This window comes from Pezoporus flaviventris, unplaced genomic scaffold, assembly GCF_033815535.1.
Source record: "Pezoporus flaviventris isolate CSIRO_AGI_PZ_B2104156 unplaced genomic scaffold, CSIRO_AGI_Pfla_v1 ptg000025l, whole genome shotgun sequence".
In the NCBI taxonomy this organism is placed as follows: Eukaryota; Metazoa; Chordata; class Aves; order Psittaciformes; family Psittacidae; genus Pezoporus; species Pezoporus flaviventris.
The window spans coordinates 18,212,630-18,238,378 of NW_026892573.1; the positions used below are offsets into that span (position 1 = coordinate 18,212,630).

The following is a 25,749-nucleotide window of genomic DNA, read 5'->3' on the forward strand; positions in this document are numbered from 1 at the left end:
CAGAGGGCACTGCATTAACCAGCGCTGTGGTGTAGCCGGGGCAGACGAGCTTTCCTCTTTGTTCAGTGCTCTGGGACTGCAGCTGGAGTACTGACCGGTTCTGGGCTCCTGACCACCAGACATACGTGGGAACAGTCCAGTGGAGGTCACTGTGATGATCAGGAGGTTGAAGCCCAGGAGCCAGGGGGTTTGTTATCTGGGATACAGGAGCTCAGGCTAGGAGATCATCTTGCACCAGCTGTGTAATGGAACAGGGTAGAGAAGATGGAGCCAGGCTCACCTTAGCAGTGCACAGCAGTGAGGAAATCATGTATAATTATTGGTGTATCCTAGTGTTGTATCACCGCAGTAATAAAACCTGTGCAGTCACTACTGTCTTGCTGCAGTTAATTGCTTTCCCCACAATGTGGAACCATTGGGAGTTCCTGGTAACCCCTCTTGTTTCAGGGAGGAAGGATACAGGGAGCCAGTCTGGGGACTAGGAGGCGATGTTTGTTGGGTTTAGGGGTCTTGTTCCTGCTGTTCACAGAAAAACAATTCCAGTAGGACTGTATGTCCAGATCTGACAGATCCAGGAAACCAGGGGAAACCTCAAATGCTTGCCCAGCTCCTGTGCAAACTCTTCAGACAGGATGTCTGAACCAGCTTGGTAAAGCTTGTGTTTAAGCCCAGCCAGCAACTCAGAAACACGCAGCTGCTCTCTCACTCCCCCCTTTCTCCCGGAGGGATGGGGAGGAGAATGGAAAGAATGTAACTCCCACGGGTTGAGATAAGAACAGTCTTGATCTTTTGTCCACCAAAACCTTGTTCTTAGCAACTGAATAAAAACCACAGAACAGACTCAGACAAAAACCAGCTTCAAACATATTTTCATACACCTTTTATGCATCTTCAGCAGTGATATGGGGTTTATATTGCCAACTACAAGAGGAAGATGGCTGCAAAATCCATCCCTTAATAAAAGTATTATGAACCCAAATTTTATTTCCATGTCCTGTAGAACTACTCCCTCTCTCTCAAATGCCTCAAGAAAAACATCAAAATCCCCAGCCAAACAAACTCCCTATCAGCTGTTGACAAGCTAATTGCTATGTCAGCTCCTGGACCATGACTATTTTTAGACAGCATTTATGTAAGGTGGACATCAGTTCCTAAACTTTTTGTCCCTGCCTTGAACAGATCCAACATTTACCACAGTGGTCACACACATGCCAACTCCCCTTACATGTACACCAAGGAGTGACTGTGGAAGGGGGAGCCATACACATGGGCACTATCACCCCAGCGTAAGGGAACACTCATGCATGTCCCCTCTCCATGTTCATCATCCAGGGATACATGCAGCAACTAAAAAGACCCAGAGCCATGAGTAGTCCCAAGTGGTGGCAGGGTCAGCCCCAAGCCTCAGCCTGTGCTTTTCACACTGCACAAAATGAGGTGTCAGGTATTTCAGAAGTGGAGGTACCAACTCTGTTAAACCTCAGACTTAGTTCTGTCCCATCACCACAAAAGACACGCAACCATTCTAAACCAGAACAACGCAGGTGGTTGTAGGTTGTGCTGCTGTTCTCGCTTTTTATAGCTCAATGCAATACTCCACAGAACTGAAGCAATGCGCTTTGGTACCCGCTCACTTGGCATCTCTTAAGTATAAAAAAAAGGTTTTAAGAACCTAAAATGGAAAACTGGTTAACTAAGCTTTGTATTAAAAAAATCACGTTTTTTAAATGAATACTTAATACATCGGCACCATTTTGATGGCAAGCACTCAAATACATCAAGAGTTTATCTGCAGGGGTTTCTCCAATATTATAGTCACATAGTGGTATGTAAACTACACATGGCAACCAGAACAGCAAAGGCACAATCTGGTTTTATTTTTTTCTGTTATACTTTTCAAGATGTTGGTTAATTTACAAAGAAAAATATTCTATACTTCATGCAGAAGTATTACATTTGTATTTTACAGCACAGGACCGGTACAGAACTGCTGTCATTTAAATAGTAATAATATACTTAAAAAGCAGCTCTTTGCACTGAGGAACTGGATTCCTGCTTTAAAGGATAATACATTTTCTCATCTGGCAAGCTGAGAACATCTGAGATTGTCGATGTATCTTCTCAGCCTACATCAAGCACTGCCTGCACACTGAAGGGAGTTACAAGTTCTCTAGTTTGCTATTTTTACCTTGTATTTATTTTTCCATACATCCAAGAATGTCAAAGTCAAAAGTACCAGTTGCTTCTCTTAACACAAAAGTAGTTTTTAAACACTGGTGTAAGTAGGAATCCAGCTGTGCTCCTCCTGTGGCTGGGACTATCCCAGTGCCACTGCTGGTGCCTGCAGATCTCACTGTGTTCAGAGGGAATCACTCCAGGCGGAACTGCTTTCTTGGTAGTAGCAGGAACAGTTCCAAATCAGCCCTCCGCAATTCAAAGTTAAATGTAACACAACAACTTAAAAGTGTAAGTTCTGCCCACGGATCAAAAACTATGGCAGTTCTGCATTGTACATAGAAATGTGAGAGTAAGTAGAAAACTTTAGTTTACAAATGGAAAAAATCTATTAAAAAAGACATTTCACATAGTTCACCTTAAATAGTTCTTATATGTACCATTCCACATTGTGGAAAAGCTGAAATACAGAGTCTGGACTCAGCAGGTTAAAGAAAACCAGAATTCCATGTATTGGCACAAATACTTACATCTACATCTGTACAAAGTAAAAAAAGCCGACAGCCCTGTCCCACCAGTGCCTCAGATTCAGCTTCTCTCCAACGCACACTTTCCTACATGGCTGCCAGCAAGGGACAGCGAGATGGGAACACAGTCTTAGGAGCATGGTACCAAAAAGTTCCAAACTGCTCTGTCAGTCTCTAAACAGAGACATCAGAAGTACATCCAAAACAACGTCCGTCCACTCGACATGCTCACAGCTGTGAGGTCACTGCAGCTGCACTCTGTACGCTCCAATCAGCAGCTTTACCTGGGAGAGCAAACAAAGGTTTCATTTAAAGGTCACCCACATGGAACTACACTTTACTATGAGAACAGCATGAGAAAAGGTGTAAAACTGCTAGTGACTGAGGAAGGGAAGAAAAAGTAGTTTACAACCTAGTAAGATCAGTTTGTAGCAGCCCTATGGAAATATGAATGACTTTTAAAAGGACTCCAGTGAGTGGTTGAACAAGTGAACTCCGAAACACACACAAGTTCAATTTCTCCCCCTTTTTTAAAATAAAAATTTAGAAACGCACAATAAAACACTTAAGTGTATATGTTTTAAATCTGATGCTCTAGAAACTTGACTGGTGTGTCTTCTAAGGATAAAAGAAATGCTACCAGAACAGGGTCTATTTATTACTCATCATGCAATATGTAGTGGGACTGCTGCCCAAACCACCTGGAAAATACAATGGACTACACAGCCTACTTAAAAGCAGACTGCACATCCTAGTAAGTACTTCCAAGTTCTCCCAAACACACAAGCAAAAATATCTGTATGCAAAAAATTAATGACTAACAGATAGATGGAGTGTCAGTCAATTCACAATATAGATGAGGAAAATGTTTAGCTGTAACATTGCTTATCTTGGTGCTTGAATTATTTTGTCTGCAGCATGAAAACATTTCATTGTGACACCTGATGCCCTTGGCAACTTTCCTAAGTTCTGGAAATGTCACAGGATGGAACTGCAACTGATGGGAACCAGGATAAGGAAAGTCCTTAAGTTTTACATTTGCAACATACAACTAGAAGCATTTCGACTACGGAAGAGTTACTGTACAAGTTAACATGCACATTTGAGACTGCTTTGTACCTTAGCAGTAGGAGCGTCTGCCAACCGTATAAAAAGCTTGTTAAGGCCTGCAGTGGGGCTGAAGGAATAAATAAAGTGACTGTCCTGAAAGGAAAAAGAATATGGACGAGGTTAATGGCAGGACATGCCTGAAAGTGCTGCGCGAGCGGACCAATACAACACGACATTTTCAGTATGCATTTTTTGGTAAAGTTGGGCATTCTACAAAGAACCTTTTGTGCAGCCACAGAGAAATCAAGAGGACTTGAGAATTGTGCAATAATGCATTTAGTAGATTAAAAAAAACAAAAACCTAAATAAACAACACATTAGAAATACGAGGTAGGTTGTTACGTATTTAAGAATGTACTCAGGTCAAAAAGTTGGGATATTAAACAGTTTTAAACTCACACTTGCCTTCTCAAACCCTTCATTCTGAAGCCACAGAACAATGCAAGGGTTGAGGTTGGAGGGGATATCTCAAGGTCATCTGGTCCAGCCCCCCTGCTCAAGTAGGGCTGCCTAGAAACAGGCTGCCCAGAAACAGGCTGCCCAGCATTATGTCCCTGCCTTTCAAGTCACAAATTTCTATGGAGTCTAGTACATGCAAGGTTTGTAGTTCCCTCCATACACAAAGAAGAATTAAGTTTCATTAAGAAAAAACATTATCAAGATAATAAATGCTTAAATCACAATATTCTAAGTCCAAATTAAGGCACTGGGATTTTCCAGGCTGCTCCATAAAGACTTTAGAAAGCAGCTTTATAGTCAATCCATTGTATGAAAAGACTTACCAAAAAAACAGGGAGCTGGAATTTGTCATTTAAAACCACAGCTTGTACACTGCATGGTCCGCAGAGCCGAGCAACGACTTCTTTACCAAAGAAATTTGAATGGAAAACAAAGAGAAGAATTCCAGATCCTAAAAGGGAAGGCAACTCAGTCATGTGAATTCAAAATGAGATCTTTTATTCAGAACAACTCCATACACTGCACCTCTGAAGACAGATACAAATATAAACATTAAACCGTATATATTAAACCCCAACGGAGTATCCAAGCAACATTCAGAAGTCCCATCTCCCAGGTCAGTGTATCCCAGCGCAGAACACAACTAACTTGGCTCCTAAGTTAAAGTCCTTTGGCAGCAGAAATAATGTTATGTGGCTGTTTGAAAGGAAAGCAAAATGGGTACAGCAATTTCTGGTAAGGTTCACCTCTGTGGGTTTAGGTCTACCTAAGGAGAGTTTTGGAATTTCATGTGGTTTGGGTTCTCTCTTCTGTTGGTAGGGACAACCGAGCCCAGTCCATTTGAGATCTTTATGAACTGTGCTGAAATTCAGTCAACAACAATCTTCAGTACCCACAGATGCCTCATTTTAATACAGAAACTGATATAAGGTTTCTTAATTCTACACCTCTAATCAAGAGCTGGAAGACTTGGGTTACAACTCTCAGCAGCCAGAAAACGGATGCAGCCAGAAAACGGATGCAGCAGCCAGAAAACGGATGACACAACCACTTTCAACCTTGCTTTAAGCAGTATTTCACAGTCCCAGTAATGTAGTATTTCAAGAAAAATTAAAAAGTAGATATTGCCCCAATACAGTCAAAAGGTGAATAAAAATGACTCGGATAAGCCAAGCATCAGAGATTATCAGCTAGATTCCTGAAGGAATGAAGAAACATTCCCAAGTATCTCTGGAATTACATTCCCAGCTTTTTCAAAGGGTCTGTGGGCAAGACAAAGTTGACTGATGCTGACTTCTTTTTGGTAGTATTTTCAGACTGTGTTTGCATCCTATATGTTATGCCTATACTCCAAGATTCCGGTCCATTAGGTACTGCCTACAAAACAAGGTTATCCACTATGAGGTTTTCCAAGTACAGTCTTGGATTAAGATTGTTCAAAAGTATTAAGTTAAACCATTCCTTTCCTGCAACACCTGCACTGAGCTAACGTCACCGTCACAAAGCTAAGGTAACCCAGGAACAGCAGAAAGCAGCTGTGTTTGTGTGATAAAAAAACCTCTTAAACAGAAAGATACACACAAACGCCACCCCCAATACGTCAAAACATCCCTGCTCTCCCCATGCTCCATAATCAGAGCATCCGTAACACAACGTACTGCAGTAAGTCACACACAAATAATTTCACAGAACAGCTGCTTTTAAGACAAAAGGCAATTTCCTAACACCCTTCCACCCATTTTTTAAAAACCAACCAACCAACCCACCCAGCACACCAGCACCCCCCTACCTTCTGGCACATTCTGTGGGGGTTTGTAGTTAAAATCTGTAGAGAAGTCTGGCCCTTCACACAGTCGATGACACGCAATTGGGAAGACTGGCTCCAGTAAAACAAGACGAGCTTCAAAATAATCCCTGATGGTGTCCTCTGCTACTCTTGAGAGCCTAAAAGACCAAACCAGTGAGGCCTGTGCTTCACACAGTAAAATTACTTTAGAGAGTTAGTGAGAGCCAATTAAAAAAAAAAAGAAAGGATTCCAGATCACATTTTGGAATCCTGATTTTCAGGAGTGAATGCCTTCCTCATTACCCATGAACCCCAGGTCCCAACACTTCGTTAATAGAACATTTTATCAGTAACCTGTTTGTGGAATTCATTATCAATCAGGTTCACGAACAAAAGCTGACACAAAAGCACTGCAGCAGATTAAGAAAAAATGAATCTAACTAGCCACATATTTTGAAGGCTGTTTATGCAGCAGATGTTCCCAAACACCAGTATGTACCTGCTGGCTGAACACAGCCACTTCCCTGCATGTCTGATTTATCAACCCGACCGCGAGTACAACACAGAACCAAACAAGTCAGTCACTGGCAATACTATTGAGAAAAATGCAGTTCCCAGTAAAACTTCCCTAATAATGCAAGTGAAAAAGTAGTGACACTACCATTAAATATGGTAGGCTTGGGCTTTTTTGGGTTGGGAGAGGTGTAACTGAAGTGAGCAGCCTAGGCTGCAAAGAGAGGCCATGTGAACCAACGGTGTTTGGCACCTTTACAAGCAGGTTACCGAGTAACCCTCTTCAGAAAGCTGTTTTGACACAAATGGGTTTTAAAGACTTTTGCAAGGCAAAGGTCCCAACTCTCAGCTTTTCCAGCTGTATTCAAGAGCCTGCACCCCTCCATGCTAGCTGAGATTACCACCTGCACAATCTAAACTGTGTCTCATCGGAAAGAGACCACAAGAATCCCCATACCAAAGCAAGCCCAGAAGCCCACGCAACCTAGTTTCCAGATGCCTGACAAAGCTCCATTGAATACTGGAAATTAAGCGGTTGGCTTTTTTTGGTACACTGTCCTAGTTTCCAGCAATCTGTCTTAGAGAAATCCAAAACTCAAGACTACAGCCAAATTGCACTTATCCTTAGATCTACTTAATCCCTTCTAAAATCCAATGCATTTTTAACCATGGCATTCTGTAACGTGATCCACATTTCATTTTTTCTGTGCAAAAATATTCCTCCGTATCAAACCTATCATTTAACAGGACAGCCAGCAGAACCTGCCTCACGGCTTTGGATTATTTTCTGTTGTTGCTTTCTGATTTGATTTTATATTTTGACCTTTTATTCTGTCCCAGGGTGATGTGTACCTCCTCCCTCAGTCTATCCTCACAGAAGCTACTCCGTATTTCTGATCATCTTTTACTTCCACTTCTTGCTTCATGTGGCTTTGAAACAAGGTAACTGGAATAGCATGTGCTATAAGGCATTTTGACACCACAGATTTACATTTTGTTTTCAGCTCCGCTATTACTGTATTACCTTCTTTTTAACTGACAAGGAGCACTGAACTCATATTTTCAGGTAGTAAGGCTAGAAGCTTCCTCGATTGGCAAGAGCTACTACAGTGACCAACTGCTAGGTTTTATGCTTCTAGCACTTTTTTTTCCCATTTAGCCTGCTAGAAGAAGAAAACGTTCCTTATACCTTCTATCTCCCCAGGACAGACATTCAAAACAGGAACTTACAATACCTCAGATAAGCTTTACAGTGCATTGAAAATACTGGCATCACAATACTTTCCTCCCAGTATAAAACTGGGTCAGAACACATTAGTTCAGCAAAAATCAGCAGCACATCTATCTGGAAGCCAGTCACTCCTGGTGTACCCCGAGTCAATACTGGTCTGGTCCTGTGTGACATCTTCATGTATGACCTGGATGATGAGGCAGTGTACCCTCAACAACTTAGCAGGTAACGCCAAACTGGGAGGAATGGCTGGTACACCAGCGGGTCATGCTGCCATCCAGAGGGACCCAACAGGTTGGAGAAATGGGTTGACGTGAACCTTGTGCAGTTCAACAAGGAAGTACAAAGTCTTGTACATGGGGAAGAACATCCCCAGGCACTAGGCCATGCTGGGAGTCACCCAGCTGGAAAGCAGCTTGGCAGAAAAGGACCTGGTGGACACCATGCTTTGAACATGAGCCAGCAACATGCTCTTGCTGCAAAGGCAGTCAATGCTATCCTATGCTGTATTAGGCAAAGTATTGCCAGCAGGTCAAGGGAGGTGATCACTGGTGAGATCACACTTGAACGCTGTGTGCAGTTCCTCCTCACTACAAGAGATACATGGATATGCTGAAGAGAGCACAATGAAGGGCCACAAAGACGTTGAAGGAACCAGAGCATCTGACATACGAGAGAGGCTGGGAGAACTGTGACTGCTGAGCCTGGAGAAAGGAAGTCTCAGGGGGATCTTATCAATGTATATGTATCAATAAACACCTGAAGTGACGGGATAAAGAGGACAGAGCTGGGCTCTTTTCAGTGATGCCCGAGGAGCAGTGGGCACAAACTAAAACATGGAAAGTTTCCTCTGAACATCACAAGACATGTTTTTACTGTGAGGGTGATGAAGCACTGACACATGCTGCCTGGAATGATTATGAGGTCCTCATCCTTGGAGATATTCAAACAACACCTGGACAGGGTCCTGGTCAGCCAGCTCTAGGTGGCCCTGCTTTACGTCCGTCGTCATCTAACATCCCTGTTCATCAGCTCAGAATATTTTTCATGACCAGATGACATGAGCACATCACCACACACTGCACTGCTCTTCAGTATTCTGCTGCACTTTCATCATTTACTGATTTACTTTCATCATTCACTGCCATGAAAGCTTTACCCCTGGCACTCCAGTTCACCACTGGCTTTTAAGGGTATAACAACAACCTAACTATCTGCACAACTTTCCATGGTGTTTCTGTAAGGTGTTCTTTTGTTTGAAAGTGTTTTATTTGGCATGCCCTAATAAGAGTTTACATTCAACAGTCCAGTGCTTATACACTTCAGATTCCTTGAACTAGAAATACAGCAATCTGGAAAAAAAATTTCTCTTCTACCAATTCTCTCTTTTCCTCCTTTCCATTTTTTTTTTACTCTGTGTCTAAGCAAGCATCTCCTAATTCTGTTAGCTCACATCGTCTTAATTTCACATGATTTATTTATTAGTTTTCTGCCCAAATCAGACCCGTTTTCTTTCCTGAAATCTCCAACTCTTCCCAGGACTTAAACTAAAATTATGACATGGCCAGAACTGCAAGCTTCACCAGAACAAACTTCAAAGTACAGTTTACTCACGTTTCCAAATGACTCTTGAGCTGCTCATACACCAGTAGGTTATTGCACTGTTTAGCAAAATGCAGCGCACTGTTCTGGTGTTTTGACAAAATGTTACAGTCCGCTCCGCTTTCAATCATAAGCCGCACTATGTCTGAATTTCCTCTTTTACAAGCCTGTGTTGAAAGTGAGAAGATGGAAGGATGGACAACAATGATAAATCCCTCATTAGAACAGAGCATAGCACTGGAGTAAACAGAACTGCAGGAATGAATTAAAATCCAAAATTAGGAACAAATTCAGAAAACATACAAGCAGCAACACTCAGAGTTATCAAGTGGGCTTAACTGGAATAAAAATAGATTAAAGAACAATTTTGTGACAACACCCAATCTTCTACGGTTCAGTAACTGCGAACGTCTTTAAATGGGTTTCTGCAGTAGTATTCAGAACAACTAAAAGAAACACTTCAAAGTGTCTGTTTCTAGGAAGCTCAGTTCAAATGATACTTCAGGGGTGCAGAAAATTAATACAGCTCGACCCAAATTGTTATTTAGTTATGTTAGACAGTCACTGTGATTAACAAGAATGTCAGGGCATGTCAAGCAAAGACTTGACAGAAGTACAGGAAAGTCTGAAGACAGCTCTACTTTGAAGAATGCAAACATGTTCTTCATTTTCAAACGCTTCACTCAGACAAATTAGGGAAAGGCCAAGAGGTTTAAATTTCTATCTTCATGGTGCCTATCCAAAGTTCCCTCTGAAATTTCTCTCAGCTCTGAACTTCAATCTGTGCCTTCAAACCATAATCTTCCATAAATAAACCAACCCACCTGCCCCTCACACAAAAAACCCACAAAAATCACACACCACCTCAGAGAAAAGAATGGAGTGCCAAGACTTCCTCCCCACCCTCTTTTTAAAAGTATGATCCAGTTCCTGAGGTTAAATAACAGTGACCTGATAAACACACTTATGTGTTTATCCCCACATCTAAACTTGTTCCAGTAAGTCACTGGCAATGAAGACCTTTGTATCTGCACAGCGAAACAAATATCCAGACTAAGTCACCGTAGGCTGCCAATTAGAAAGTATGTACAGCTGTGCAGCAAATTACTAATAAAACCTTTAAAAACAAGAAAAGTCAAAGCTGAGGTTCATGGAGGCAGCCAAATTATGAAGAGATTTTATACTGATGTGGATGAGGAAACCACAAGGGTGTTATTTTCTTCACAGAAAATATGAATTCCGCACACTTGTTCATCCTTGCAGAGGATAGAAGAGAAACAATACCACACTGTTGGACAGAAAAGCTTTTGTAACCTTTTCTGCAAACAAACTGCCTTAAACAGCCTATGTATAAACACAGCGAGTCTATCAAGAAGGGGAACTTGGTGAAAATACTAAGAGGAGCACAGACTGTTTTAAGGGTGTTAGAATTCTCCCATTACAAAACAAATAAATAAAGTATCTCCTTTGTGATGAGGAGGGGTAAATGTGGAGAACAGGCAGTGGGAAGGAGACTGCAAACACATTATTTTATTTCTGGCCTGCAATGTAATGATAAAAGTCAATCACAGCAGCACCTAAATGAAAGACTTTCTGGAATTTTCCTGCTGACAACCAGATTATCTCAGTTTTAAGACCACATCTGCATGGAACTGGATGATGAGCTACATTTAGCACAGCATCTGCACTTATTGTTTAGATACAACAATCCATTAAAATAATGGATTAAAACACTGCCTAGAGTAACTAAGGGTAGTATTTGTATTTCAAATATAGTACATGTTCCCTAAACTAACTCTACAAATATGCTTTGATGTTTTACTAGTTCGCCAAAAGTATTTACTATTAAATCATGTCAGGACAAACACTGAACTTACCTTCATTAAAGCAGTTTCACCACTGCTCTGCTTCATGTTCACAAACGCCCCAGCTTCCAGTAGAATAGCTACTGTTGTTAGATAATTCTGGAAAATACCCAAACAAAACCCCAATACCACAAGACAGGTAAATACAAAATAGTCTGGTTTTGTTTTAGAATATAAAATGACATTTATTGAAAATCCATCAGGAAAATTCGAAGCATGCTTCTGTGACACGATTACCAATGTTCTGTTGCGTGGCTAATAAGCAATTCAGACTCAGGCAAGTAAACAGCCATGAGTACTTACAATTCATACTTTTTCCTAAATCCTTCAACAGTGACCACCACAGGAAGAAAACACTGGAATCAAGCTCCTTCTTGGCCTTTTATCTACTGCACATGGGAAAACACATGGCCCAGCTTCAACAAAAGAACACAGCCATAAAAGATCCTCTAACTTACTAGTTGGTCTTAGTTTGGGAAGAGTTTGCCACTACCTCCATCTCCTAACTCACAAACAGTAAGCCCTGTTTATTCAGAGATTTGCTTCTCAAAGTCTCCCAAGTTTGAATCCTGGGCAGCCAGAGATCATAGCTACCAATTCTGACTCAAGAACTTCAGCCCCATGACAGACAAATTCAGAGTTACCCTTTGCCTCTACATTTCCTCTCAGTAACCCTGTGATACTCTCTACCTAGGGTAGGGTTTGTGATCAGAATTAGTTTACACTACAGTAACCACAGCTGCTGACATTATGCAGTTAAGGTCACTCTGCTATATCCTGCTAACTACTATTTAGGTACCATCCAAAGGAAAAAAAAAATACAAATAAAATGTGTACCACTTTTAAACTGAAGTAAAAGAGCCAAGAACTACAAATACAGTAACAAAGGCAACCTTTTCAGCCGCATGTATCAATGCGGTTGTTCCATTTTTCTGTCTCCCATTAACTTTAGCTCCTTTCCTGATTAGGACCCGGAGAAGGTCATCATGCCCACCAGCAGCAGCAAGCATTACCAGGGTCATTCCACTTGGGTCCTGCAACAAGAATCATTGCCATGAAAAATTCTAAAAATAAATTACTTTAAGATAAATCAAAGCTGCAAGACAAAAATGGCAAGTGTGTCAACAGATTTCACAAAGAGTCTCCTCCCTGGCAGAATTCACACATACACAGCTGCCAGATACTAGCAGACTATCACCTCCCACTTTTCCAGTCCACAGGTCTCGCACCCTGAGCTCCGTAATTTGCAAAACCCGTAACAGTCTGAGGACCAGAATAAGAAAGAGTAAAATCAGAATGAGACAGGATGAAATGCAGCAGGATATTTGAGGGTAGGAAGACAGCAAGACAGTGGAAAAGGAAATCAGCAATGACTGGAGACAAAACACAATGGCTCAACTCAGCTGCTACTAGAAACCTTGGATTTTATCAGTGCCAAGTATGAAGAGAGTTCTGTGAGTGGCCAGTCCCCTCACTCATTCTTGCGTTTTCCCACCAGACACTACAATTCAAAGAACACATTTGCTTCAATAGTTCACGTGGCATCTTTTCTACTAGGCCACAGAAAACTTAGCAAAATATACAGTTCTCAAAATGCTATGTAATGCAACTTCAAAAGGTCACCAGTAGAAAATACTGGCATCAGAGATTTTTGTCTTAAAAAATAGAACTATGGTGCTATTTAACAGGAAAACTCTATCCTTGGAGGAAAAAAAAACAAACAACAAAACACCAAAAAAAATCCCAACCAAACTGTAAGAACACAGCTGATACAGAACTGGCAGAAAACTAATGATTAATGGAATTAAGTGGTCCAGTCTGTCAAATAGAACATTCAAATTTTTTTCATGTATAGATGTTTTACATAGTTTAGCCACTTGACCTCAAGGTGAGACAGAAATCTGCTACTAGCAAGAGGAGAAAGCTTTTCAAACAATCCAAATTCATACTCGTCCCTCCCATACCCCTCCGATACTTCTAATGCAGAAAAATTACCTCTTGATCCAGATTATATTCCTCATTTGAGGAAAGTGCCATCTTTACTGTCATATAATCTCCACTTTTAACAGCATCCCTCAGGAGAGCTAGAAGGTAAATTTGATTCAGTTATAAGACAGTTCACTCTGAAACACTAAGATATGTCCCTTCCTCCTAGCAACTACTCACTATTTGATATCGGTTTTGTTGACAAACGATTCTCATCTTCTCCATCAAGATGCTTTTGAAAGTCTTCTAGTGTCAGCCATTCTAACTGCATGTCCATACCCAAACTCAAGACTTGTTGCTTGCCATCTATGATGCATTTGATTTTATGGAAGAAAAAATGTGAAATAAGTAATTAGCGACTTATAAACTTCCAAACCATTCTTTGCTTGCCATTGCTTCAATGATCAGCAGCATAACATACTACTACTTTTCATCCAAACAGACTCTGGAAGTCAGCGTGGAATGGTTCCAAACAATGAAGGCTGTATTACAAGCAGACATAAAATGCTTTTACTTGAAACAAACTGTTTAGTTGTTCAACTAAGATTCTGTTGAAGTGGTAAGAGATGGTGAACACTCCACTACTGCAGTAGCAGAAACACACTGGAAACACACCAAGAAGTTATCGGTGAATTTCAAAAGAACCACATCATTTCAGCCCCCTGCAGAGACAAGGATTGGAGCGCTAAAAGATGCAAGCAGGAATGGAAGAAAATATTAACTGCTAGTGCTCAGCTCTCCCCTGTATTCGTTTCTACTGCTCACCAGAGTTCTCCATTCGACACACATCCACTACTTCTCGATCACCGCCTGCAGCAATGTAAGTCCATGTGTCTGTTTCATCTCTTACGTTCCTGCTTTCCTTGTACACCTTGCTGTCTTTTGATTTTAATTCTTCTATGAGTTTATATTCTAGTGAAGATTCTTCTCTTTTGCAGTTATTCTCAGAATATTCACTTTTTTCTTCTGCAGCTACATTAAAAAAGTCAAATGCACTTTTGATGTCTTTAAAGTCTAGAATGTTAAGACAGTTACCAAGAGTGACCACTTGAGCCACTAAAGACTATTACATAACAAAGTTTAAGTGAGTGACCAGACTCCCTTCAGAAAACGGCTGTTCTCTTTCCATAAGTTAATCACTGCTGAAGTGTAGGAGCAAGCTGAACAAGCCAAAAATCAGGGACAACGAGTTCACCTCCAGCTACCCTGGCAAGTCTGAGCTCTGACTGCTTTCAACCCGGTACATCTTCATTTAAAGAAATGTAGTTTAGAATTATGCATAAATCACTACTTTGAAAATATATTTCAGTCTCTGCGATGAACAAATGAAGGACACGTGCTGTACAGCAGTTAATCATTCTGTTTGCTACTACTTTTCTTATGCATTGTGAACATCTACCCTACTTTCAGCAAAAGAAGTTTACCTAGCAACAGCTATCTGAAGCGTCATAGCTCCTCCTATATCCATTCATGATCACCAAAGGTGGAGTTTCCTAGTTTTCCTCAGTTAATCCTCATTAAGAGTAGTGAGGGAATCCTGAATAAAATCACCCAGAATTTTACTGAGATCGAGAGTGGTAATGTTAATACTCCATTATGCTATGATGAATAGAAATAAACCTAGACATTTTCCTTCATTTATCAAATCATCCAGCTCTGGTGATATTTCAAGGGTTGTATAACATAACTCATCATTGTGTCTAAAGCAAGAGGCAAGAAGTAGTTTAGGAACCTCTTAGTTTTTCTAAACACAGAAAGTATGTATTCATAGTATCATCAGAACACTTTGGGAAATACGCAATAATTGCATGAATTCCTCTAAAGAAAGATCAGTTACATGCCACAGAAGCATTTAACTGTATTAAATGAAAAAAGGGAAAAATCTTGACTTGTCTACAAAACCTCAGAGATTTCCATACACTTCCATGTTTCATACATTAAAGTATTACAGCATTCTCATAAAGCATATATTGAAAAAGCTGTTAGAAAGCAGACTTCTGCTTCCTAAAATAAAAGCAGAAATTCTTGTTTCTGGTATGTGTTTCAAAATCATACTATAACCCCTCTTGCAGAAATAAGAGAATGCCCTGAAGGGTCTGTCCCTTCTCTCTTTCAACCAGTTAGCACTTACTTTTTAGGCCCTTTTGTTCTTTTCTGCTCTTTTCTTCTTTTTCGGGCTCTTTTTGAGGTTTTTCTTTTGTTTCAGTTTTCTTTACTTCTTTCTCCTGATATTAAGGACAAAGATCAAATTAAAGTGGTAAAGAAAAAAATGGAAAATAAACTCCTTTCACCACTCCAGTGATAAAATATATTTAAAATTAATACTACTGAAACCTGAATGTAAAACATGAGGACATTCCGAAAAAAAGAAGTGAGTCAGGAGTGAAGTCTGTGAAGGATTATTCCATTAAGAGAAAAGGTTATTTCCAAAATAAAAAAACCTCACCGAAAAAAGCAAAGAGGCAGAATGCCTTCCTTGGTACCTTCTAACATGACCTTCAATGGAGCACAACCATGAGAAAGGCACACAGACAACACACTGAGAGTGCTGGCCGAAGAGCCATAAGGAAACTAACTTGCATCTGCTGTTTACTTCTTCATGTTTGGGGTGACAGAATTTTTTACTACTGGTAAATAAAATTCCAAAGATTTATCTGATTATCATACCTGATGCCTCTCTTATGAGTGCTATAGGCTCAAACTATGAGAAAATACTTGAGTAATAAAGGGCCATTTCAGTTATTTAACTTTTAAAAACTGGGCTATGCCTCACAGTAATCACTTAACCTTGTTTACCAAAGCTTTTACCACTAAGCTCCTGCAAAAACACTATTTTGGATAGCTCTCCTGTGAGATTATGCCACATAATTCTCTATCTCAGAATCAAATTCCTTATGTTTAGTAGATCATCTAAAGCACAGGACCACAGTTGAACCTACAGAAGAAACTTGCTGCCATGGAATTATGGCCTTAAAACAAATGGGATAAGATTCAAGGTTTTCTGGCTGCAATCCTGTTATGAATCAGAAAGTGGTTTCTTGAGCAGCCAAAGTTTTATGAATTGCAAAATGTGTAAGAACAGTCTGAAGAAGCTGAAAGAAATTATATTTTCAGAAACACTAAAAAAATCTGGGGGTTTGTGTTGGGTTTTTTGGGGTTTTTGTTTTTTGGTTTTTTTTTTGTTTGTTTGTTTTACTTTTACCGTCATTTCTTAAAACACTACTGTGTTCAATAAGGAAAAATAAAGATTCCAGTATTGGCTTAGCTCATTTCTTAGAACAGGTACAGCATTTGTAATTAACATGAAACCATGTCATGAAACCAAGCATTTTCTGTAAGCACCTCAGGAACTTCAACAAAACAAGCCAGCCACACAATTACCTGGGAGACTTGTGTTTAGAAGCAATTTCAGCATTCCAGTTCTCAGGGAGGTGCTAATGCACATAAGGTATAAAGGAGCTGCTGGCTTTTAAGCGAGATCAACTGTTTGGTTTAGTTCAAAAGCACACTTTATTGTTCAGCACTGGATGGATAGTTGCTCAACACTGAATATCTTACTACACAAGTAGAAAAAAGTCAAACTAAGGCAACTGTTCAAGGTGGGTGGAACAAAGCTAAAACTGACAGCATGTTTTGGAAGAACAGTAAACTGCATTCTAAGTAAATACACATAACAAACAGGAGAAATTCACACTTTCACATTTAAAGACACCCTTCCCTCCACAAGTAGTCCCTCCTTTATAGTGTTAAGAATCCAGAAATTTTTCAGTCACTCCTATACATTGTGCAGTGGGCCTTTCTTTAGCTTCATCCAGCTCATTAACTTTCTAATCTGTATGTTTCTTTGCCATCACAAACAGTAACGTTTTGAGATATCTGTACCCCGAAAATGTTTGACCTAACCCTCAGTCCTGCCCCCTCCACTCAAAGCCTTAACATCACTTACCTCCACAGCTGAATCAGTGGACTTGCATCCCCTTTCGTCAGAGCTCAATTTTAAAACCTTCTGCACTGGTGAAGGAGCAGGTGATACTTTCTCCAACTCCTCTGATACTATTTTTACTTTTTCTTGACCTTTTTGCTTTTTATGCATGTTTTTGTTCTCTAAATAGGTATCCTGAGTTTCCACTTTTTTACCTTCCTCTTTATAATCTTCAGCTTTCAGAATTACTTTCTTTTTAATTTTAACCTTATCATCAATACTATCATCTTCATTACTGGCCGATCCATCAAGATACGTATCAACAATGGAATCCTTTTCAGCAGTTTCTTGTTCTGATCTCTCTTCTCCACTTACAACTTTTTGCTTCTCATCTTTATTTTCAGAATTTAAGCCTGAATTTTCATTATCAGTTCCTTGAGAAAATACATCATCTAGAACACCTGACTCTGAGCCAAACTGAACATCTCCATCCTTCTCCTTCTGTGACTTTTTATTTTCTTTAAAATCTTCTTTAGAGTTTATCTTTAAATCTTTAACGTCTCCCTTCTTTTTCTTGACTTCTTTAGTATCTTCCTTCCTTTGTTTCTTTGGGTCCTTTGAATCCTCCTTGGTTTCTGAAGTCCTTTTTTTTGGTTTTGAATCTAAAACCAAAGTATCTGAGGAGTTTTCACATTCTGTTCTGGGTTTTTCTTTGAGTTTTGCAGACTTAGACATTTTCTTCTTCAGGTCACCTGAACTCCGATCCTCTCCATCTTTTGACTTCTTCTTTTTCTTCTTTGGTGAAACATCACCTTTTGTTTCACCTTGCCAGTCACTGTCAGAGTCTGCTTCAAATACGTCATCATTTAGAGATAGTTTCTGAAAGGTAGAGAAAAAAAGGAAAATATTTCTTTCCCCATTAAACTGTATAACTTTGGTGTAAACTACACAAAAATGGTAGTGGCAATGCCTGGTAAGTAAACTTTGAAACACGTTAATCTTTTCATCACTGCCAACATCATTCCTCATTGCCAAATTGTAAAATTTGTAAATACAATTCTAGCTCACTTACCTAAATCACATTACTAACTGCTTGGATGAGAATCAATACATACACAATTCAAATAAACCAACTGGAAACCCAACAACTAGATTCCAGAACAGAACTAGATCTGAGCTATTTTACACCAAACACTATTAATTTGATTTTGTAAAATTTACCTATAGGTTTCCTAGAAATAGAGCACCAGTTTAAAAACAAAACAAAATCCAAACTTATGCTTCATTTTCAAATTGATGCAGTTAAAAAGGAAAAAAGCCAAGTACTGCTTTCTTGCAATTACTTTTTCTGTATTCATATCTCATTGAATTAAATGGTTAACATGCAAAAATTCATCATTGTCCTACACAAAGCAGGAGGGTGAAATGAGCAGCACCCAGCTTTAGTGACAAGACAACATGCATTTTGATAGGGAAAGGGGATTGTTCATGTTGTCAAACTAAAATGATCACACATCATATACACAGTCCTATTAAAAACTGAAATAAATTCTAGACGGATTTTGAGTCTACAAGCAAACTTGCTGATTAACAAAAAAACCCAACCCTAACTAGAGAGCAGCAACAATATTCAGTTTCACATGATGAAAATGACTTTGATAGAAGAGATTCTTTTAAGTCTTCTTAATTCCACATCCCAAATGTTTTCCCTTTTCCCTCCCGCCATTAGCAGAGCCTAGATAGGGAATATGCCTTCAGTGTAAGATACTGGAAGGTGAAACATACCTGTATGTCTTTTTTAACAAGTTTAGGCTTATTGTCCACAATTTTTTTTCTGAATTCAAGCAGCACTTCCTTGCAGTCTTCCAAATGAACCTCTGGTTCCCAGGTATCATCATCAGAGGTATATCCTTTCCACCGTACTTTGTAGAGAATTTTGCCCTGTAAGAAAAAACCCAAAGCAACATTTAATACAACACTGCACAGGATTGCACCATCTGCTTAACCCCTGGGGTTACACATTCATTGCATATTCATTTTGTGTATATAGAAATGAATGGGAGTTCAACCCAATGTTGACATAAGAATTCCCAAAATTACTTCCATCTACATCACATACTGAACTAAGTAGGCTGTAAAATGCAGTAGGTGGGAGTAGTTTTATCTCAAATATTTGCAATATCTAAAACTTGTTCAGAACCACAGTTACAATCATAAATTCCCAGTTCTTTTACTGAAATAGATTTTCTGGACATTAAGAAACTTTTTTAAAAGAAGTTTAATATTTCTTCTGCAAAATTTTAAACCTTGAATTTCGTTGCTGAAGAAGTTGGTATAAAAGATTTATAACACATTAACATAATTTACCTAGTTTTATATTCAAATTTATAACTTACGTTAGATTTGTAATCAATACCGCTCTTGATAAACTGAAATATCAACAACTGGTGGAGGGGAAGACCAAACAGCAATGAGATCAAGGATCAAGTTAAACTCATACAAAATCCAAGCATGTGCATCTCAGTGGGGTTAATTACAAAGATTTTGGTAAAAGATTATGTACAAAAGCCCTAGACCAATTGTTTCAACAGTATTTGACTCCACCATGGGATGAAATTGCACCTTTTAGTCTCTAGCTTATTTTTTTCACTAGATTAGAAAGTTATTTACATATTCTAAAAAAAAAAAAAAATAAATAAGGCAACAAAAAAGAAGCTTCCCACCAAATTATCTCTTGCCTTTTTCCTAAATAAAGTGGTATGAATCCTTACATTTTTCAAGATGGACTACTTTTCCTACTGAATGGCCTCCTGCATCAAGCTTAACTGAAAAGCAGAGATACACCAGACAAAATCAATGCTGTCACCTTTTTAAACCTGCCATCTTGATCATTCAATGATTCTATTGTATTACAAGTCATTATCATAAAGTACAATGAGACAAAAACCTTAGCCCAAGCCCCACACTTGAAAAACACTAATACAGCAAATACCGACTGGAAGTAAGATACCATATACTGAAACTGTGAGATCAAGAGGAACAACCTTGAGAGCCAATAAATCAGCATTGTGATGAGTGACTACTAATCCAGGCAGATCTGTCGTTATCTCAACCCTTCGCGCCCCACGTTGGGCGCCAAAAGGAACTGTGGTGGTTCAAACCCAGCCAGACAGCTTGTTCACTCACTCTCCCCCTTCTTGCCCTCCCCATACTCCCGGAGGGATGGAGAGTAAAAAAGAATGCAACTCCCATGGGTTGAGATGAGAACAGTTTAGTAACTAAGGTATAACACAAATCACTACTGCTACCACCAATAGTAACTAAGATAAAGGAAATAACAAGGGAAGAGAATACATCACCTCACCACCAGCCAACTGAGAACACGCCCCACCCCCCCAGCCCGACCAAGCTCTGACCCGTACCTCCTCCAACCCTGCAGTCTCCCAGCCCTTCCGGCTAACTCCCAGTTACATCCTGGGCATGACGTGCTGTGGTATGGAATACCTCTTTGGTCAGTTTGGGTCAGGGGTCCTGTCTCTGCTTCCTCCCGCCTTCCCCTCCTCCCTGGCAGAGCATGAGGCTCACAAAGTCCTTGGCCAAACCAAAACATCATTGTTATCAGCTCTGTTCCCAGGCCGAAAGTCAAAACACTGCACTGCACCAGCTACCAAGAAGGAGAAAAATGACTGCTACTGCTGAACCCAGGACACATATCTATGAAAAAAGCTAGCACCAAATCTAAGGAAATCCATTATCCATATTAAAAAAAAAAAGCTAATGATGAATACAAGGCAATAGAGCCATTCCTGAACTTATTAAGAAAAATAAATGATTCGTAAATGTACTACAGAAAGCATCTCTAGAGAGGAAAACAGCAGTATCTCTTTCTTTCAAAACCAGGTTGAAAATGTTCTGAGAGATCCTATAGTGCTAACCAAGCCTGGAAAAGGAAAGCTTTGAAAGAACTGCCATTTGACACTTATTATTAAATGTATTTATATCCAAAAATTTACATTTTTGCCTGAGCATTATTAACCTTTGACCAAATGTCATATGTGCCATTAAACTTTAGCAATCAACTCTACTTACAGTCTTCTGTATTCACTTCACAGACGAATAAATAGCCTATATTCAGATACACTGGTATAATACCACCTCTTTTATAATTTAGCTCTAACCATACACTTCTGATTCACAAATTACCTTTCAAAATCATGTTCATCTCTCTCTTTCTTGTAATGGGGTTACTCATGAAATAAACAACTAATAAGTTTCTTAATACAGTCACAGAATAATTTAGATTATAAGGAATCTCTGGAACGAACAAGTAAAGTGCCTTGCTCAAAGCAGGACCAACTAGATCAGGCTGCTTAGAAATCTGTCCAGTCTATTTGGATTTCCCTGTGTTCCAGCTTATGTTCACGGTACTCAGGATGCACCTCAGCAGTGCTTAGAAGAAAGGAAGAAGTATCTCCCTCGATCTGCTGGCCACTCCTGGATGCTGCTGGCCTTCCTGCTGCAAGAAAGGCTGACTCATGCTCATCTTACTTGTCTGTGGGGACTCACAGTTCCTTTCCTACAAATCTACTTCCTAGCCAGCTGGCCTCTCAGCTGCCTGGTGGTACCAGGTTATGCCAATTCAGATGCAAGACTTTAGTCAGCTGCAGAGTTACTGTTACACCCTTGTAGATCAGGTACAAAATGAGTTAGAAGTCCTTTTTTAATTAACTGGGACAGCTGGATTAAAATAACTGTAAGACTAGGTGGCTGGTAAATGATGTTTTCTTTAGTGGGCCATGTTAACATTTCATTTATCAGTAGGTCTAACTCCCCAAGCCAATCCATCCCAGGAGTGCTTTCTCTCATGCTGCCACTATTACCAGCTCCAGCAACATCAGGACTGCAAATGAAGAGGCCTTCTCTGCACAGTGCTCTGCTGCTTGCTTCTGCAACTGAGACACATGAACACAATGACCAGCCTGTGCTGTTCAGCTGAACATGCTGTGCTGCACAGTGGCTGTGTACCTGCTTGGACTCTGGATCAGACTTGGGAACCTGCAAGCTGGGAACCACTAGTCTAAAGCCAACTACATAAAATACATTTCACTGAATGTAACACAGCTTTTTTCCAGACGTTTTGGAAGATCTGGGAGAAGGTATCTGTCCTGTCCTATGTTTCTGAAACACAGGGGCACAGCCCCCAAAGAGCAACAGAAAGGTGAACCATGCTACAAAGCTACAACCAACACAGCCTGGGTAAGGCACATGTAATACAGCGCAAGGCACACACATACAATAAAGCCAATTGCACTGACCCAGCCTGGAAGCCTCAAGTGCATACAGCTCAGAACCTGCTACAGAATGGGAATGCAGTGTAGAATGGTTTGATGACACACCCCCCTCCAGATTTTAGGTTCCACTGCAGGAGAAAGGGGTAGGGAAGAAAAGCCCTCTTGCTTTCACACCTGACTTACCATTTTGACCAACACTTCATAGAGACAAAGCTGTAAGCCCTGTATTACCTCAAAAGCATAAGATTCTTAAGCCATCAAGATACTTTACCCAAGATACAATCTAACTGTAAGAGCATCACAAAAATCTAAGAAATTCTTGATTTGAAGGGTTTCCAGCTAATGGTTTTGAAACCCTTATGTTTTACACTAAACAGACAGAATTCTATACTACCATGTACCAGACTGAGGCATAAACAAAAAACATAAACTAAAAAATCTGTAGGCATTAAATCATTAAAAAAAAACCAACAACTGTGATACTTATTTTTTGTATTTGAGGTTTAACAAATTTCACAAAATCTTCTACCTGTCTAGGATATTTTGAAGAAATAAGAGATTATATGATATTTTCTGTCTAAAAGCAAAGATCACCACAGCCAGTTATTTTAATTGGAAGTATCTCTTATTTTAAGAGGTCCTTACACATTCTGTAAGTGAGTAAACATAGTTTCACTAAATATACACTGAAACCACATGCAAGTTCTACAATATATTAAATCCTGCTCATTTCTGCGCACACACACCTTACACTGAAACACTACTGCAGTTCACCCATAAGAACAAAGAGTAGTTTAACAATACAGGCAAAAAAAAAACAAACCAAAATAATTTACTAAAGGTACTCCACATCTAGTCGCTTTAGTCAAAGCTGTAAGACACAAAAAGCTTCCTTGCAAGATTACGCACAACGTGGCTTAAGTTACAGTTTTAAGGGAACTGCCATTGTTTTTGCAACAAGACTCGTGTGGGGAAGCCAGCCCGCAGAGCTGCCAGCGCCGGCGCTGCCCGCTCCGTCTGCGCGCCCGGCAGCGAGAGGAGCGCGGAGCACGCCAGGCGCACCAGGGCTCGCCCCGCTGCAGACGCATGGGTACCAATCGCTCCCGCCTCTCGCGCGCCTCCTCGGGGAGCGCGGCAAAACCCGGCCCCGGGGCAGCCGCCGGCCCTGCTGACAGGCGGCGGCGCGGCACGGCGCACTCACCCCTTCGGTCTTCACGTCTAGGATCTTCTCCACCTCGAACACATCCACGTCCTCTCCGTCCTCGTCCTCCTCTTCTTCCTCGCTCTCCCCACCCGCCGCTGCCGCCGCACCCACTGCCTTGCCAGCCCGGCTGCGGTCTCGCTCCTTGTCCTCCTCGTCCTCCTCCGCCGCAGCCGCCGCCGCCGTCTCCTCCTCTTCCTCCGCCCCCTTCAGCCTGGCCGCCGCAGCCGCCGCCGCCTCAGCCCCGCTCCCAGCCGCCGCCGCCGCCATCTTGGGCCGAATTTCAAACGACAACGGTGAAAAGCGGGTGCGACACCTCCGCGAGCGAGGAGGGGGGAAGCGGCTGCCGTATCCAATCGGCGTCCCGCAACCCGTGACGCACGAGGGCGGGGCCAAGCCCGGCGGCCTTCGTGCCCCCCGCGGGGGGCTGGGAGCGGCCAAGCTTGGGGCTGGCAGCAGCGAGAGCCCCCGGTGGGGGGTCCGGCTGAGTGGGGGCGGTGCTGGCCTAGTAGCCGCGGCCTCCCGCCAGGCGCCCCCAGAGGCGATGGCGATGGCGATGGCAGCTCCGGTTCCGCCCGCCCCAGGGCTCCCTGTCCTGCAGCCCGGTGCCGTCCCTCTCCGCCCGCCGCTGCTGGCCGTCGCGGGTTAGGGCGGGAGCCCCGGTCCGGTCGGCGAGGGGCGAGCGGCGGGTGACCGCTGGAGGCCGGCGACGTGTCTGCAAGCTGGCCCGGGGGCCCCTGCCTCGCAAGCATGAGCGAAGCCCCGCTCGACCCCGCCTGGCACAGTAGCCTCTCCGGAGACAGGAGGTGGTTTCCGTGACCGGAGGCGCTCGGGGCGCGTCCGCGGTGTGACCTTTCAGCCTGGAGATGGGGTGCCCCAGCCTGTCCAAATATAAAGACGGCGTGCTTGATTCCCAGGCAAAAAGGTACTTGCCTTCAGCTGGATTGAGGGCTTGGGGAAACCCACAAGAAATCCGTACATGGACATTTTTGGATGAGGTCATGCTGGCGAATAGGGCTTCTCACTGGGGAAAGGAAGCCTTTTCAATTCCAGTGTTTTGCATGTTAAAAGAATTGCCTATGGGCAAGTGCAGTTGTGGTTTGTTTTTGTTAATGTATCATGCAGGAGAAGGAAAGACAGTCTGGTAAGAAAACCAAATAAACCACACCCCATCTGCTTTTCAACTGCCTTTGCTAGAGCCGTTGTTAACATAGCGTATCGTAGAAACAGTTTCTTAAAGAACACATGCCACTCAAATAAAACTTGGCTATAGCATAAATACATGCGGTCTGTGCATACTTGTATGGGATGTGTCGTCGCAACAGTGAAAATGCCGAACTCTGAATAATAAACTGCAGTGCAGGGGAAAAAAAAAGTTTCAATTAATATCTTTGCCAGTGATTACTTTCTAAGGTAAGTCTAGTAATCATAGAATCATAGAATATCAGGTTGGAAAGGACCACCTGGTCCTTGGCAACAGGGGACCTAAACTGGATGTCTCAGCACCCTGTCCAGCTGAATCTTAGAAGTGTCCAGCACCAGGGAGTCCACAAGGCAGCAATTGACCATACAAAGATGTAACAGCAGTTTTAGAAGCTGTTTTATTGTTGTCTATATTAAGGAATCTTTCTAACTCTTAGGAAGCCCATATTCTAGCTTTTCTCAAATACATACTACAAATCTTTCCTTTGTATTGTTACTAAAAAGACCCGCTATCTTTGCACACATGAAAACAAGGATCCAGAGCACCTCAGAGCAGAAGGACTTCTGGATATCCATCTTAGCAACCTCCTTTATAAGATCACGTGTATCTGCTCCATCCTTGGCAGATGTTTGCTTAAATTCTCATGACAACATCTATGAAAGAGATTCCACGGTTTTCCTTAGTAACTGCTTACAATTCTTCTTTATTATTGCTGGGGAGCATTCTCCGTTTGCTAGGGCAGTGTAACACATTATCTATGGTGCCTGTGGAATCTCCTGCTTCTGAATATTTTCAGTGGTTGGACAAACAAGTGTACAGTATGTTCTGTACACACTTGATCTTGCCTTAATGAAAGCAACTGTACCAAGACTCTTAA

The 25,749-nt window shown here is 41.3% G+C and overlaps 1 protein-coding gene across 2 annotated transcripts; it reads right to left on the reverse strand.

The window, feature by feature from the left end:
- Nucleotides 1-867: 867 nt before the first annotated feature.
- On the reverse strand, nucleotides 868-23,977 carry MPHOSPH8 (M-phase phosphoprotein 8). 2 transcript variants are annotated; one of them, XM_061457735.1, is made up of 14 exons: nucleotides 23,669-23,977; nucleotides 18,962-19,117; nucleotides 17,201-18,055; nucleotides 15,386-15,479; nucleotides 14,020-14,226; nucleotides 13,435-13,560; nucleotides 13,264-13,352; nucleotides 12,162-12,302; nucleotides 11,281-11,367; nucleotides 9,416-9,570; nucleotides 6,061-6,215; nucleotides 4,595-4,722; nucleotides 3,822-3,905; nucleotides 868-2,986 (listed from the first exon to the last, which is right to left on the reverse strand). In XM_061457735.1, exons 1-14 carry the CDS (start codon nucleotides 23,936-23,938, stop codon nucleotides 2,945-2,947), a joined length of 2,589 nt encoding a protein of 862 aa, XP_061313719.1. In that variant the 5' UTR covers nucleotides 23,939-23,977; the 3' UTR covers nucleotides 868-2,944. The 2 variants fall into 2 exon arrangements, with proteins under 2 accessions (XP_061313719.1, XP_061313720.1); XM_061457736.1 differs by lacking the exon at nucleotides 14,020-14,226.
- Nucleotides 23,978-25,749: the final 1,772 nt, after the last annotated feature.

Bases quoted from the DNA above. Each gene is read 5' to 3' on its own strand.
- MPHOSPH8 (XM_061457735.1), bottom strand. From the start codon at position 23,938: ATGGCGGCGGCGGCGGCTGGGAGCGGGGCTGAGGCGGCGGCGGCTGCG. The intron at 9,571-11,280 runs GTAAGTTCAGTG...CTTTCAACACAG, and splicing joins GTGAAACTGCTTTAATGAAG to GCTTGTAAAAGAGGAAATTC. The intron at 2,987-3,821 runs GTACAAAGCAGT...TTGCTCTCCCAG, and splicing joins CAGACGCTCCTACTGCTAAG to GTAAAGCTGCTGATTGGAGC.